General features: G+C 37.0%; 1 protein-coding gene across 1 annotated transcript; it reads left to right on the top strand.

Moving 5' to 3' along the window:
• The first annotated feature begins 569 nt into the window (after nt 1–569).
• Nucleotides 570–15,754, top strand: LOC127877913 (dolichyl-phosphate beta-glucosyltransferase-like). Its single transcript, XM_052424232.1, has 9 exons — nt 570–717; nt 8,263–8,437; nt 8,955–9,001; nt 10,408–10,476; nt 11,263–11,355; nt 13,465–13,635; nt 14,328–14,479; nt 14,994–15,079; nt 15,496–15,754. Exons 1-9 carry the CDS (start codon nt 658–660, stop codon nt 15,609–15,611), a joined length of 969 nt encoding a protein of 322 aa, XP_052280192.1. The 5' UTR covers nt 570–657; the 3' UTR covers nt 15,612–15,754.
• The last annotated feature ends 868 nt before the right edge of the window (nt 15,755–16,622 follow it).

Below are 16,622 nucleotides of genomic sequence, written 5' to 3'. Positions count from 1 at the left end.
GGGGTGGACATGAACAAGAATGTTATCAATAGGAGTGATAACAACTACATGGTGGATAATTTTATATAACATGAGGAGACTAAATTTTGGTCTGCCTGTTTCAAGTTTGGGCCAATCGAGAGTGTCATATTAGTTACTGTGCTTGTCTTGTTATACATGTATCTGTTTGTTACAAAACTGGCTGCACGTCTTTATACTTTTCCAGTAGATTTATTTGAGCTCTTGTATGACGGTTCCAGACATTGGAGGAGTATTATAATTTATAACTGCCTGTTGCTTTAAAAGCGTAAGCATGATCTTAATCTGTTAACGAATTAATTTTTAATCTTAAATATGAATGTAAAATACAAGTCGTATGAAAAGTATATGGATAAAATCTTGATTTACACAATTGGTCTGAACAGAATAAAGCATTATTACATAAATATTTGATGAATAAATAGTCAATATAATACTAAATCTTTTTGTCAAAATGGTGTTCGACGATCGCTGAAATAACTCATTCAGGCGGGGTACCAAACACAACAAGACCGTTCTCACAGTGGTTTACACCGTGTTGACCGGCCCGTTTTTGTGAAAGGATCGATAACTCTGCACATAATATTGCGATTTTGACTGACAGATTACAACATACTGATTCGTGGCAAATCGGATAAAATGGACGTAACCGGCCTTTTATATGCGTGCATTTTACTTGGAATTGTGTTTATTCTTGTGGTTGGTATTGCAATATTGCTTTATTATTTCTATAATACTGTTTAACTTCAATTTTGGCTCTGGCAATCGCTAACTTCACCAATTATGATGTTATTGTTAACTTGCTGAGAAAGTTATTTTGTACCAGTGGTAATATGCTTGTTCCGAGTCACTTTAGAGTAAACTTTAGTATTCATGTTGAAATAACGAATCAACCTCTGTCCCTCTTTGAACAAGGAGTTAGGCGTTCGACAAAGTGCCCCATAAACATCTTATATACAAACTCAAATATTATCATAATAATGATTCACAGTAATAATGTAATGCCCTAAATTGGATAATAGATTTTCTTCATGACTGTACTCTAACGGTCGTCCTGGAGGGCCAATAATCAGAAAAAGTCCCAGTCACATCTGGCGTCCCACAGGGAACTGTTCTTGGGCTTATCCTGTTCCTCATCTATATTAGTCCATATAAACGGACTCCCAGAGCCTTTGATAATTTTTGCTTAGGCAGCTCTGGGAGTCCATATGCACCCCTTCATAAACATGGGTGCAGTTCACTAAACAGACGTCGTTCGAGACAAATTTAGGAAAATAATGAATAAACTTCATAAACGTTAAATTTACCTGAATGGCTACCTACGAATGTTATCCTTTGCATGCACCCTATAAAAACATGACGGTGTTTCAACACACTTTTCTCGCTGACATTTTTATGTTTAAATTTGAAACAGTGTATTTTGTATTGAATACCACATTGTTATCGACTTTATTAGGCTCCATCATATAACCCGACATGCAAAATATTGGTGTACTGCAACCTAACCAATACCAAAGAAAAACTAAGTCAAAGAAAAGCAATTATTTCTTGCGTTAATGGTACCATTTGGATGAGTTTGTGGTTTAGACAGGTAAACTTTAATAAGTTCTTGCAGTTTCAGTGTTCCTTAACCCTTGCATTGTTGATAACATTTTGCACCCATGGACAAGAGAGAGCGCATTGCAACTCTCAGCTGAGAGTTGAATTATTGCAACTACATCTATATCAACGACCTGCTGGAGTCACTCGCAACACAGCGCACTTCGCCTGTTTGCAGACGACAGCATTATCTATAGATAGATAAAGTGCAACCAGGAAAGTGATCTATAGGCTGCGGGTAGATGGGAGCAGGACTGGCTCATGTTATTCCATCCTGATAAATGCAACGTGTTAAGCATCACCTGTCAAGCTAGAACTGTCTTCTTCCAATATCAACTACATAACCATACGTTAAAAAGAGTAAAATCATCAAAATACTTAGGTGTAACTATCCAAGACAACTTGAAGTGGGATCATCATATAAATTCTATCACCAGTAAATCAAACCAATCACTAGGATTCCTTCGCAGAAATCTCAAATCAGGGGTTTTTTTACTAAGAAAGTGACGCGTCTTCCCCTACCAGAATTTTTCCCCTAAAAATACCATTTCCCCTCCAAAAATATAATTTTTCACCAAAATATAATATTTTACCCTCAAAGAAATGTTTTTTTTTCTTTTGGGAAGTCGACACTTATCCAATTTGTACCATGTACAACGATCTCGCTCTCTCGCCGAGCTGTGAAACGCAACTACTAACTCTGTCGGACGAACTCCTGAAGTCACTAGACAAAGGGAAACAACATGACCTTGCCATTCTGGACTTCAGCAAAGCGTCCGACAAAGTTCCACACCAGCGTCTGCTGACCAAGCTGCACCACTACGGCATACGCGGCCAGACCTTGTATTGGATCCGAGCCTTCCTTACAGACAGAAAACAGAGAGTTGCTGTCGACGGAACAATCTCAGATCCCGCCCCAGTAGTCGGCGGAGTGCCCCAGGGAAGCGTTCTGGGACCGATCCTCTTCCTTGTTTACATTAACGACCTACCTCTTACAGTCTCCTCCAAGACCAGGCTCTTCGCAGATGACTGTGTAGTATACAGAGAAATATCCTCGGAGCAGGACAGTGAAGTGCTTCAGGAAGACCTCCGTCGCCTGTGGGACTGGGAGAAGCTCTAGGGAATGTCCTTTAACCCAGAGAAGTGCTGCATTTTGCGAGTGTGCAGAAAGCGATCATCACTCCTGTACAGTTACACCCTCAAAGGCCACACGCTTGCATGTGAAGACGCATCCAAATACCTTGGGGTGGAGCTAACAAAGGACATGTCCTGGAAGCCACATATCCAACAAGTGATCAAGAAAGGCAACAGTTCCCTTGGTTTCCTACGCAGGAACTTACGGATAGGCAACAAAGAGGTAAAAAGTGCAGCATACTTTTCCCTCGTTCGCCCCAACCTAGAGTACTGCGGCACTGTGTGGAGCCCATACCATAAGGAGCAGATCCACGACCTGAAGATGGTCCAAAGACGAGCAGCCCGCTATGTGACGAACAGATATCACAATACTAGTAGCGTCACATCAATGCTCGAACACCTACAGTGGGAAACTATAGAGTCCAGAAGAACCAAAGCCAAGCTGACAATGGTCTATAAGATAACCAACGACCTCGTGGACATACCAGTCTCGAAATACCTTTCCCCTGGCTCAAGCCGGACACGAGCAAACCACTCCTTCAAGTTCCTGCCATTATCAACATCCACTTCATACTATCGCCACAGCTTTTTTCCAAGTATAATTGCCACCTGGAACAACCTACCAGCCTCCATTGCTGAATCCCCCGACTTGGTATCCTTCAAGCGGGGGCTAGCAACAACCAGATTCTGAAAAAGTTGTCAGCGCTAGCTACAAAGTAACTCCTAATGACCCCTCTTGGCTGTGCCGGTTGAGGTTCAATCCTCTCAGCGGCCACCGTAGCCGGAGAGGCATGAGGGAGAAGGGCGAAACGTAGCTGTCTTTTAACTATCAAGCTCTTCTTACTTTACTGTCTCTCATTCTTTATTCTTATTCTTCCACCACCCGTCGCATAATAATCATGCGTGATTGCAGCGATGTACAATGTAGATGTAGATGTCTCTCTCTCCCGACGAACACTCAAATCTGGGAATCCCAGTGATTCTATATATAGCTCTTAAATTACGTCAAGGAAACCGGGCAACTAATCGTATTAATCATGTGACTATTTTACTGGATTCCAGTCTTGCGCGAGAAGGGTGTTTCGTCAATTACCGGAAACCAGTCGAATTTTCATCCGGGTTATGTGAAAGCCAACGTTAAAACAGAAAAAAGTCTCACAATTGGCGTTCATACACGAACAAAATAAAACGTTCGGACTCGGAAAATATCAATTGCATTGACGCATTTTTAGCTCATCTATTTTTTGAAAAAAAATTTTGAGCTATTGTCATCACCTTGGCGTCGGCGTCGGCGTTGGCGTTGGCGTTGGCGTTGGCGTCGGCGTCCGGTTAAGTTTTGCGTTTAGGTCCACTTTTCTCAGAAAGTATCAATGCTATTGCATTCAAACTTGGTACACTTACTTACTATCATGAGGGGACTGGGCAGGCAAAGTTAGATAACTCTGGCGTGCATTTTGACAGAATTATGTGCCCTTTTTATACTTAAAAAATTGAAAATTTTGGTTAAGTTTTGCGTTTAGTTCCACTTTTCTCAGTAAGTATCAATGCTATTGCATTCAAACTTGGTACACTTACTTACTATCATGAGGGGACTGGGCAGGCAAATTTAGATAACTCTGGCATGCATTTTGACAGAATTATGTGCCCTTTTTATACTTAGAAAATTGACAATTTTGGTTAAGTTTTGTGTTTAGGTCCATTTTATTCCTTAAGCATTAAAGCTATTGCTTTCATACTTGCAACACTTACTAACTATCATAAGGGGACTGTGCAGGCAAAGTAATGTAACTCTGACTGGCATTTTGACAGAATTATGTGCCCTTTTTATACTTAGAAAATTGAAAATTTGATTAAGTTTTGTGTTTAGGTCCACTTTATTCCTACAGTATCAAAGCTATTGCTTTCATACTTGCAAGATTTATGAACTATCATAAGGGGACCGTGCAGGCAAAGTTATGTAACTCTGACTGGCATTTGAACGGAATTATGGGCCCTTTATACTTAGAAAATTGAAAATTTGGTTAAGATTTATGTTTTGGTCCACTTTACCCCTAAAGTATCATAGATATTGCTTTCATACTTGGAACACTCACAAACTATCATAAGGGTACAGTAAAAGGACAAGTTGCATAACTCTGGTTGTCATTGTTACGGAATTATGGCCCTTTTTTGACTTAAATTTTGTGTTTCGATCCACTTTACTTCTTAAGTATCAAGGCTATTGCTTTCAAACTTCAAATACTTACATGCTATCATGAGGTTACTGTACCTGGCAACTTTAATTTTACTTTGACCTTTGAATGACCTTGACTCTCAAGGTCAAATTATTAAATTTTGCTAAAATTGCCATAACTTCTTTATTTATGATTAGATTTGATTGATACTTTGATGAAACTACTCTTACCTGACATACCACAATAGACTCCACCCAAACCATCCCCCGTGCCCTCCCCTCCCCCCCTCCCCCCTCCCCCCCTCCCCCCCCTCCCCCCCCCCCCCTATTTTTTTTTTTTTTTTTTTTTTTTTTTAAGATCATCTCACAAATGACCACCACACCCTCACACTATACCCCCCCCCCCCACCCCACCCCCCCCCCCCTAATTTTTTTTTTTTTTTTTTTTTTTTTTTTTTTTTTTTTTAAGATCATCTCACAAATTACCACCACACCCTCACACTATACCCCCCCCCATTTTTTTTTAAAAAATGGTTATGTTTGCAATACCGTCCAACCATCGCACCCAAACCCCCCCCCCCCCCCCCCCATCGCCCCCCCAACCCCCCCCCCCCCCCCCCCCCCCCCCCCCCGGATTTGTTTTTTTTTTGTTTTTTTTTTCGCTTTTTTGGAAGATAATGTAATAAATGTCCACAACCCCACACTATACACCCCTCTTCACTCCACTCCTCCCTCCTTTGTGATTGAAAATGAGAGTCCCTTCACCTTTAAAAAGAAAATAGATGAGCGGTCTGCACCCGCAAGGCGGTGCTCTTGTTTAAGAATGAATCATCAAAAACCGTTGAAACACAGCAGGATTCGGAAGTACATGAAATCAACATCGATTAATACTGTCGGATTATTGTGAAAGTGAAAGTAGACAATCGGCAGCTGCCGCACCTTTCCCTTCCAATACTGTAGCAGATCTAGATCGTCAACCCATTCATCATGAAATTGAAATCATAATATTGACATCGTTCCCCGGCCCCAGTTGAAAACATTTCCCATTATTAGATCTACACCTGCAACTTTATTTAGACTTTGATTTTAATTAACTTGTTCATGTGTTTAAGAACAAAAAGGTCAGAGACATGTCTCTTTTTCTATAAAAAACCTGAAGTCTGCAGGTGAGTTATAGAAATTGAAATGAACAGTTTTTATTTTTTCCCCAAATATGTCTCTTTCGAGCTCGATTTTCCCCTTTTACCCAGCGTCTTCCCCTTTTTCTAAAAAAAAACCCTGCAAATAAATGCCCCGAAAGTTAAGGAACATGCATATAAAGTAATAGTAAGACCAAAACTTGAATATTCTTCAACAGTTTGGGATCCCCATAATAGTAATCAAATTAACCAAATTGAAAAGGTGCAAAAAAGAGCAGCTCGTTTCGTCACAAATTATTACCTTACTGGACCAAACTCAAAATCAGTTACAAAAATTATTAATAAACTTTATTGGCCATCACTTGAAGTTAGAAGAGCAAGAGTAAGATTTATACTTTTATATAAAATTGTTAACAACATAGTAGCCATTCCATCAGCCACAATTAGCAACCTGTTAATTCCAAAATCTTCCTATATAAGTACTAGGCACTCACACAACCATAGATAAAGACATATAGGTGTATTATACGATCCATACAAGTTCTCCTTTTACCCTAGAACCATCCGTCAGTGGGACATGTTGTATCACGGCCTGTACAGTCGACATCTTCAAAACAGTTGTCACTTTGCGTGTTGTATTGCAAGTAATATCTCAGCAAGCTTAAACAGCAACCAGTGTACATAGTTTTATCCGTGGCGCAATTTTGCTTCAGACACAAGCCTTTATATACAAAACTTTTATCTGGCACTATTTTGGCTTCTGATCCAAGCTTGTATCATACACAAAATTCCACCCAGCGCCAGTACATAATCATCAGTTAGGTTTATCCTAGTATGGTGGAGTACTGTTATCACGAAGAAGAAGAAGACCCTATGTCTGGGTTTCCCAAACTTTGGCCAAATTAACAAGAAAGATTTATTTGCACTGACACTCGTGATTTATCTTTTCGAAATAAACTTTATGTTGCATTTTATCGATTGCTTCTCCTTAACCAGCTGTCAATTAAATATTGATCAATGTTTGGGTTATACATTTTAGTCAAAGGTCATGGTCCCCAGAGTTCATGTAAGTTGTTTTACTAGCAGATAGTGCAATGTACATGAGACACACCATTGCTGAGACCATCCGTAATCTTTGAGTGCATAGTGTGAAGTGATTAGTATGCTGCATCTTGGTTTCTTTCACAAGACAAATGAGTAGATTAATGTCGACAGTATTAAACCTTTGACTATTGAATAATTGTGAAATCTGTGATACTAAGGAGTCTTAATTGTTTAGTGCTGAACTTGGGCACGAACATTAACACCGGATTTGCCTACATGTACTTGCATGGTCACATATATCAGACGTTCAATTATGTTTTGTCAGTACTTAGAAATGAACATATGACTTGAGGTAAACATTCATCAGTGCTTTTAATACCTACATTATAGTCATCAAAAACACATACATTCTTATCTTGTGGCTATTTCAAATAATTTAAAGTGAATGTTTAATAATATTAATTTGGAAGTATTTTCTAAGGAGTGTGACATATTTGAAGCTATAACCCACAAGCTTGCGGTAATAAAATGAAATAAAGTATATGTCAATTAGCCTTGTGACTTAAATTGCATCGAGGATAGATTAAAAGTGCATAGTGGGAGTCATAGGTTGCAAGGGCGGGGCCTCGTAATGGCATGGCGGAACACCCTTTCTTTAAGCCTTGGCTGGAGCACTATACCTAACCACCTCTGCCATGCTATGGGTATTATTATCCCCCCATGCAGATTTTTCTTAACTGAATGAGTGGTGTTGTAATTTGCTTGCATTTTCATTTCATGAACATAAATCAAAGCAAATCTGCTACATTTATTTAATATCTGTTATAAACATTCATTTACATATTAAAAAAAATGTTAATTTTCATTGAAAAATTAAATGATGCATATTGTTAGTTTTTTTCAACAAAATATGAAAGTATAATATCAGGGTAGCTCTGTCTTGTTATCAGATGTCTTGAAAAGACATCTTTCCTTCTTATTTTATTGCTGTAAGTAGTTGTCATTTGTTAAGCATTACAGCACTTTAAATTTGCCAGAAAACACAAGGTTTTACAATTTGAATTTACTTTTGTTTTGACTAATTTTTTGCTCCAATGACATCTTTCATGTGTATGAATTTATCATATGGTTACACAATTTTGTTGTTATTTTCAGGTTGTAATTGGTATATTCTTTACATCAACACCATATCCATCAATGGAAAGATATGAAAGTGAGAAATTTTATGAATGTCCTGTAAAGAAAACAAAGTGTAGATTTCCCAGTCTTCATGATCCAGCCAGTACCGACCTATCTGTTATTGTACCAGCGTATTTTGAAGAGACCAGATGTAAGTGAAACACTAAACAGCTATATTACCATTAAAAATAGAAAATAAAGACCTATTGCTTTGGTACTGTAGATTCTTACATTATGCTGGGTGTTTCAATAACACATCAGTATCTAAAGATGTAAACAAATATCCAGATTTTAGTTTAAAAACAAAAAAACAACATTGTGCCACAGTGGCTTCACACATATTGACATAGTTATGTGGTCAGTACACAAAATCTATTATATTTAATAATTGAATATGGCAGAATAATGGTTAGAGCTTCGCAACTGTCATGATGGTCCGCTTTTTGTTTCAAGTTCAAAGTCCAACATTTATTTATGATTTTCAACAAGCTTGCAATCACAGATGAAATCATTAAAGCCATAACTTTTGCCCCACTTGAGCAGAAAAAATATAGGTTTTATGTAACAGATGATCTGCTTGATAAATGGTAACCATCATTTGTATCAGTATTACTTGGTAACTATCATTTACCTATATCTGTATAAACAAAGAACCACTTCTATTTTAGTGCCAATAATGATGGATGAAGCTTTGAGTTATTTGGAAGAGCGCCAGGTATAGATTATTCATATAAGTTTAGATTGTGTTTATTTTAGATCACCTGAGCACAATGTACAAGGATAAAAATTTACTGTTCATATTTGGTTGTCGGCGTGGGCAACAATAACTATTTCTTTGAACTTTGTTTGCTCAGCAAAAGATTTAAGAGCCAAAATCCAAGTACTCATCATGTGTATCTAATAAGTTATTATATAAAATACTACACTGTAAATAATAAATCAAGGCTGCTGAAATGAGCCTATTATGAGTCTGAATAACATTATTTAATTGGCAAAAGTATGTGCATACTATTATTGATTAACATTTGTCTATTGTGATTCAATAATACTAATTTCAAGTAATTGTTTCAAACAAGTTTGCACAGTCCAACTGTACCAACTTTCGAAAATGTGTTGCCTGGGCCAAACTATTTGCCGTGGTCTAACAGGCAACCAATAATTTCTATTTCTCATGTGCTCATAGTGAGATTTAATTTTTTGCATTTTGTCTGTCATGCATTCGGCACCCTCAACATTAACCTTGTGAACAATATGGGCCAAATTTCTTGCCCAATATTGGTGAAACCTTCTTGAACATATGTCCTTATAACACAGTGATTTTTTCCTTCTTTATAAAGTACCGGAAAACAGACCTTTCTAAATCAGGGAAAACCTACACATTTCTTGATTGCACTGCAATTTGCAGTCCACATAATTCCCAATTCAAGTTTTAAAAAAAATGTGGGGGGGGATGTAAATAAAATGCAACATTTAGTTAATTTCCATATGCAGCTCTATAGCTTCAACTTCAGTAAATATTATTTTGACAACTTGAGAACACTTATTTATCAGTTTTAAAGTATTTGTTAGCAAAAAATCAAATACACATATTCCCAATTTGCAGAATTCACAACACCAATTTTCCCAACATTAGTTTTTTTTTGCGCTAAGTGGACTGGTACTGTTTATTTTCCCCAATTGGGCGAAACAAAATCGCTGTAATATGTCAGAGGTGTTCATAATGGGTCACTTGGGTTAGTAGGAAATTAGATAACTTTGTCGCATAAAAGAAAAAAGCTTGTTAACACTCTAAAAGTAATCTTTTCTGTCCTATCATCATGAAACTTGCTGATGACATTTGTTCATGTGAAAACTAAGCATTTAAAAGATTTCAGCTTGTTCAAAGTTCCCTTATTGATTTCTACACTGATTCAGAGCTATTCTAAGCCAAATGAATAAATTCAGGTTCAGAGATAAAACTGCGCCTTAATGACCTTTGGAAGGGCCTGACATATGCTTTAGCTTTACATGGAGGACTGCCAAATCTCGATACAAGGACCAACCCTCTAATGAGACCACTTTTATTAAGTCTTTTTTTATGGTACATGTATTATTAGCAGGGTTTTTCTGTTTATGTTTCAGCAAAAGACTCCGTCCTTCAGTTATGAGATAATTGTTGTTAATGATGGCAGTTCAGACAGAACTTCAGAGGTACAGTTGATACTTTATTATAAGATCTTACTTATTTGTACATGTAGTTAAAAACTGGTTCAATGCAATTTTAAAATAATCTTGTGATTTCGAGCATTCATAGTAAAACATTTTCCTTATTATCATTAAAATACATGTACTGACGTCATGATTGCTCAGTTTGTTAAAATTTAAATAGAAGCAAAAGGCTGACTTATTCTTTACTCTAACATGCCATCATCAGAATTGCATTTTAAACAATGATTAAAAAAATCACAAACAAGGCTTGCTGGCTCCGTTTGTAGAGTGTTGGCTACATTTCTGTGGTGTTCAGTGAGCGTATGATTTATACAGGTTTTCCCCTAGCTCTGACTCAAGTCGGAAGGATGTCAGTTACTGGCATAAGTATGTTAACTAAGTTCTGGTAAACCAGCTCGCTAAGGAAAATGTGGTTATTTTTACAGACCACTATGATATGACTGAAATACTTGAGTCCAAAATGCAAATAAAGGAAATACAATAAATTGCTTAAAAAACACACTTACAATTCAGTTCAGACTGAACAATAATGATAACATTGTAATTGCAGAAAATTTTGTAAGCTGATATATAAATCCAAATGATAATGTTCATTTTTTAATTGTTTCAAATCTGACAGATAAACAAATAAAAAATGATCATCATCATTTGGATTTAAATTTTAACTCACAAAATATTCTGTAAATGTTTATATCTGTAAAAACAACATGGATTTTCACTTGTATTTGCACATATAGTTTCTCAAACAAGTGTGGTTTCTTATTATAGGTTGCTCTTCAATACAGTATGAAATATGGAAGCAACAAAGTCAGAGTGCTAACCCTTGAAAAGAACCGAGGGAAAGGTGGTGCCGTGAGATTGGTAAGATTTCATTGGTCAGATAAATATGGAAGGTGGTGCCGTGAGTTTAGTAAGATTTCATTGGTCAGTTAAATATGGAAGGTGGTGCCGTGAGATTGGTAAGATTTCATTGGTCAGATATATATAAAAAGGTGGTGCCGTGAAATAGGTAAGATTTCATTGGTCAGTTAAATATGAAAGGGGGGCTGTGAGATTGGTAAGATTTCATTGGTCAGTTAAATATGGAAGGTGGTGCCGTGAGATTGATAAGATTTCATTGGTCAGATATATATGAAAGGTGGTGCCGTGAGATTGGTAAGATTTCATTGGTCAGTTAAATATGGAAGGTGGTGCCGTGAGATTGTTAAGATTTCATTGGTCAGTTAAATATGAAAGGTGGTGCCGTGAAGTTGGTAAGATTTCATTGGTCAGTTAAATATGGAAGGTGGTACGGTGAGATTGGTAAGATTTCATTGGTCAGTTAAATATTAAAGGTGGTGCCGTGAGATTGGTGAGATTTCATTGGTCAGTTAAATATGAAAGGTGGTGCCGTGAGATTGATAAGATTTCATTGGTCAGTTAAATTTGGAAGGTGATGCCGTGAGATTGGTAAGATTTCATTGGTCAGATATATATAAAAGGTGGTGCCGTGAAATAGGTAAGATTTCATTGGTCAGTTAAATATGAAAGGGGGGGCCGTGAGATTGGTAAGATTTCATTGGTCAGTTAAATATGGAAGGTGGTGCCGTGAGATTGGTAAGATTTCATTGGTCAGATATATATGAAAGGTGGTGCCGTGAAGTTGGTAAGATTTCATTGGTCAGTTAAATATGGAAGGTGGTGCCGTGAGATTGGTAAGATTTCATTGGTCAGTTAAATATGAAAGGTGGTGCCGTGAAGTTGGTAAGATTTCATTGGTAAGTTAAATATGGAAGGTGGTGCCGTGAGATTGGTAAGATTTCATTGGTCAGTTAAATATGAAAGGTGGTGCCGTGAGATTGGTGAGATTTCATTGGTCAGTTATATATGAAAGGTGGTGCCGTGAGATTGATAAGATTTCATTTGTCAGTTAACTATGAAAGGTGGTGCCGTGAGATTGGTAAGATTTCATTGGTCAGTTAAATATGGAAGGTGGTGCCCTGAGATTGGTAAGATTTCATTGGTCAGTTAAATATGAAAGGTGGTGCCGTGAGATTGGTAAGATTTCATTGGTCAGTTAAATATGAAAGGTGGTGCCGTGAGATTGGTGAGATTTCATTGGTCAGTTATATATGAAAGGTGGTGCTGTGAGATTAGTAAGATTTCATTGGTCAGTTATATATGAAAGGTGGTGCTGTGAGATTAGTAAGATTTCATTTGTCAGTTAAATATGGCCTGTGGGGTTGTGAGATTGGTAAGTTGAGTATGAAATGTTATGATCTCATCTTAGCAAAACATCTGTTGATCACCTTTTGTTTGTTGTTAATCGTGAATCTTTCTTCGTCAACATTTTCTTAGTGAACACATAGCATTTGTCCATAATAATAAACATTTTCACTGATAATAAAAATTATCTGTGAAAGACTTACAATGTGTTCTTCTCCACAACTGGAAGTTGAGTGCTTGCGTTATTATAATCGGCTGTTAAGTTTTTCTCTTCAAGAAAAATAAATCCAAACAATATTTTGCAGTTTGTATTGTTTACAAGATATAATTCATTGGTATGATTTCTCCTCCTTGCAGCTGATTTCTTCTCTTTCAATGTCAAAATATTTTTACAAATAGTTCTAAACATCACAGTATTTATATACAAATGAAGAGTATAGTTGAACATCAAAGGGGGAAGAGGGCATTGTCTTCCCCTTAGGTGGTTCTTGAATCACACCCCTGTGATTTACTAAATGAGCTAACTTTAAGATAGTTCAGGTCATCTTCCTCTGTCATTTGCTTTATAAGCTTGTAGATTAAAATCAGCACATTTGGCTTCAGAATAATTTCAACAAGTCTATTGGGCTACATTTACTTTTTTACATTCAACCCATATACATGTAATAGCTAAAATGACCATGTCAACAAAATGAGAATCATTTGGCTAAACATGATCTTCAGACAACAGCATTACTGCAATATGTTAACTTTGATCTTTTTCAGGGAATGTTTGTTGCCCGGGGCAAGAACCTGCTGTTTGCCGACGCCGATGGTGCTAGCAAGTTTAGTGATTTACAGAAACTGGAGAAGGCCATGTCAGATATACAGAACCAGGACAGCATGGGAGTCGTTTGTGGGTCCAGGGCACATCTAGCTCAAGACTCTGTTGTTAAGGTACATTTGTACGTAATCAGGATAGAGACTTCAACCAACTGTCAATTCTTATTGCATTTTCTGAGAAGTATGTCGTCTCTAGTAGAATATGTATATTTTTGTTTTTTTTACCACGTTAAATTTAGACTGCATAACAAGTTATGCTGGGGCATTAACTCTTTAGCGCCTTCATGTGTAGCTTGAAACTTACAAAATAGTTTGAATTTAAATACTTTACCATTAGTCTTTGTCAACATCAATGTATGCATGCTACAGAATCATATCTCTGTTCTATCTACGGGTGTCAATGTTAAATCACATTTATCACTTGTGGGTAATTTTGTAGCTCACGGACAAAGGATCATAACTTTGACTGGCAGTTACGTTTATGGCCCTTGTATTGAAAATTTAGAATAAGGTTTGAACGAAAGAACATACCTACTGTTACAACTGACATCCATTTGAAACTTGTATTTTAGGTCACTGTATTAAGTTGCTGATTAGATCACTGCATAAACACATCCAAATGTTATTAAATAAAATTATAAACAAACTTTGTAGGAACTGCCATTTAGACATCAGAAATGATCCCGGTCCTTTTCAGTTAAACATTTTGGTCATCATGGCCCAATTTGTCAATCTAATAGTTTGCAAACACAAGCCTAGTTACCGTACATTATTTTGTTTATCCTTTCTCTGTGCTTCTATTCCAGAGATCATTGTTCCGGACTCTTCTAATGTATGGTTTCCACTTCCTGGTTTATGTTCTGTGCGTAAAAGGAATCAAGGATACCCAGTGTGGTTTTAAGCTTCTCACAAGATCAGCTGCTCTGTTGCTGTTTTCAAATCTTCATGTGGAAAGATGGTAAGGGTTTGAATGATCAAGTTCCATGTATACGTATATTGCTTACCTCAGCACATTGTTGTGTATTTAAGCTTACCTTAGCATGATGTGGACATTGGGGAGCATCTCTGGTCAGTCACTGTTTCTGAGGTGTCTTGTGTTTTCATCAAATTGCTTCAAAAACGTCCCGTAAAATATCTATACAAAATGTTATAAATTTGGTTGGACATTTTATAAAATGATTTCAATCTATAAAGACTGCAATTCAGCTAAAAAAACATTCCCTGCAACTCCATTTGCAAACGTTAACAGTCTTGCTCAAAAGGGCTGACAGTATTTTATGGCTAATATAACAATACAAAATTAAACATCCATTTCCTTGTTTCTGTTCTCTGTGTAAAAGCAGTAAGTTAATGCTGAAATGCTTAAGTATCCACATTTCTTTCTATGACTTAACGTTAACATACCTTAGACCTAGCTTTCCAAGAGTCAAATCAGAACTCTGTGCTTGCTAATGAAAACGTTACTTTTTTAGGGCCTTTGATGTAGAAATGCTGTATTTGTCGCAGAGGTTCAACATTCCTATTGGCGAAGTGGACATTTCATGGCAGGAAATTGAAGGCAAGTAAATAACTATGTGCTTTAAAGGGAGTTAATTTGATGTGCTTTCAATGAATCAAATTCTTTTTTTAAACTGAATATATATTTTTGTCCTTACAATAAATTCTAAAATGTTTCTGAATGAACCATAGTTTACTGCACACACACATTCAGGCCACAGCTTACCGTATTATCTCCTAACTCAATTTCTTAAAAAATCCTTGTTTTTGAAAATACATAAATTGTTGTACCACAGTTGAACTAGCTTTGTATACAGGTTTGGTATTATCACTTTGTCAAAGGAACATTGTTCAGTTTTCCTTCTGCTTTAACAAACTGCTTCAAAATGTGAGGGTAATTATATTTTTTGTAGAGCACAAACAAACATAGGTGTTGTAGGGACAAATATGATGGTTATGTTGATTGGTTATCTTCAGGTTCTAAGATGATTCCAGTCTGGAGCTGGCTTCAGATGGGTAGAGATTTGGTCCTTATTAGGCTGCGGTACATGCTAGGTGCTTGGCGTGTCAAAACAGACACTAAGCAACAATAGTCGCAGTCTAGTGGTTGTTAATTGTCTAAAAGTGCCACATATCTGTCGGATGTTAATACAAAGACATTATCATTAAATTTCATAATGGAATAACATAGTATTAAAGTGAGAATTAAAGAATACATTATAGTATTTTAATATTTGTCATTTGTTTGGTTTATATTTTTATGTCCCCCACCACTTTAGTGCCCTGTCTGTTGGTCTGTCTGTCTGTTAGTTTGGTCAAACTTTAACATTTGCCATAACTTTTGCAATATTGAAGATAGCAACTTCATATTTGGCATGCATGTGAATCTCATGGAACTGCACATTTTGAGTGGTGGAAGGTCAAGGTCATCCTTCAAGGTCAAAGGTCAAAACAAGGGCTGCTTGTAAAACATGCTGTTTTTGTCTCTGTGACCTTGACCTTTGACCTAGTGACCTGAAAATCAATAGAAGTCATCTGCCAGTGATTATCAATGTACCTATGAAGTTTCATGATCCTAGGCCTAATTATTCTTGAGTTATCATCAGGAACCCATTTTACTGTTTTTAGTCACTGTGACCTTGACCTTTGACCTAGTGACCTGAACATTAATAGGGGTCATCTGCCAGTCATGATCAATGTACCTGTGAAGTTTCATGATCCTAGGCTTAAGCATTCTTGAGTTATCATCCGGAAACCATTTTACTATTTCGAGTCACTGTGACATTGACCTAGTGACCTAAAAATCAAAAGGGGTCATCTGCCAGTCATTATCAATGTACCTATGAAGTTTCATGATCCTAGGCGTAAGCATTCTTGAGTTATCATCGGGAAACCATTTTACTGTTTCAAGTCACTGTGACCTTGACCTTTGAACTAGTGACCTGAAAATCAATAGGGGTCATTTGCCAGTCATGATCAATGTACCAATGAAGTTTCATGATCCTAGGCGTAAGCATTCTTGAGTTATCATCCGGAAACCATTTTACTATTTTGAGTCACTGTGACCTTGACCTTTGACCTAGTGACCTGAAAATCAATAGGGG

This window comes from Dreissena polymorpha, chromosome 4, assembly GCF_020536995.1.
Source record: "Dreissena polymorpha isolate Duluth1 chromosome 4, UMN_Dpol_1.0, whole genome shotgun sequence".
In the NCBI taxonomy this organism is placed as follows: domain Eukaryota; kingdom Metazoa; phylum Mollusca; class Bivalvia; order Myida; family Dreissenidae; genus Dreissena; species Dreissena polymorpha.
The sequence above is the reverse complement of the archived record's forward strand: the minus strand, read 5'-3'. Positions and strand labels throughout refer to the sequence as shown.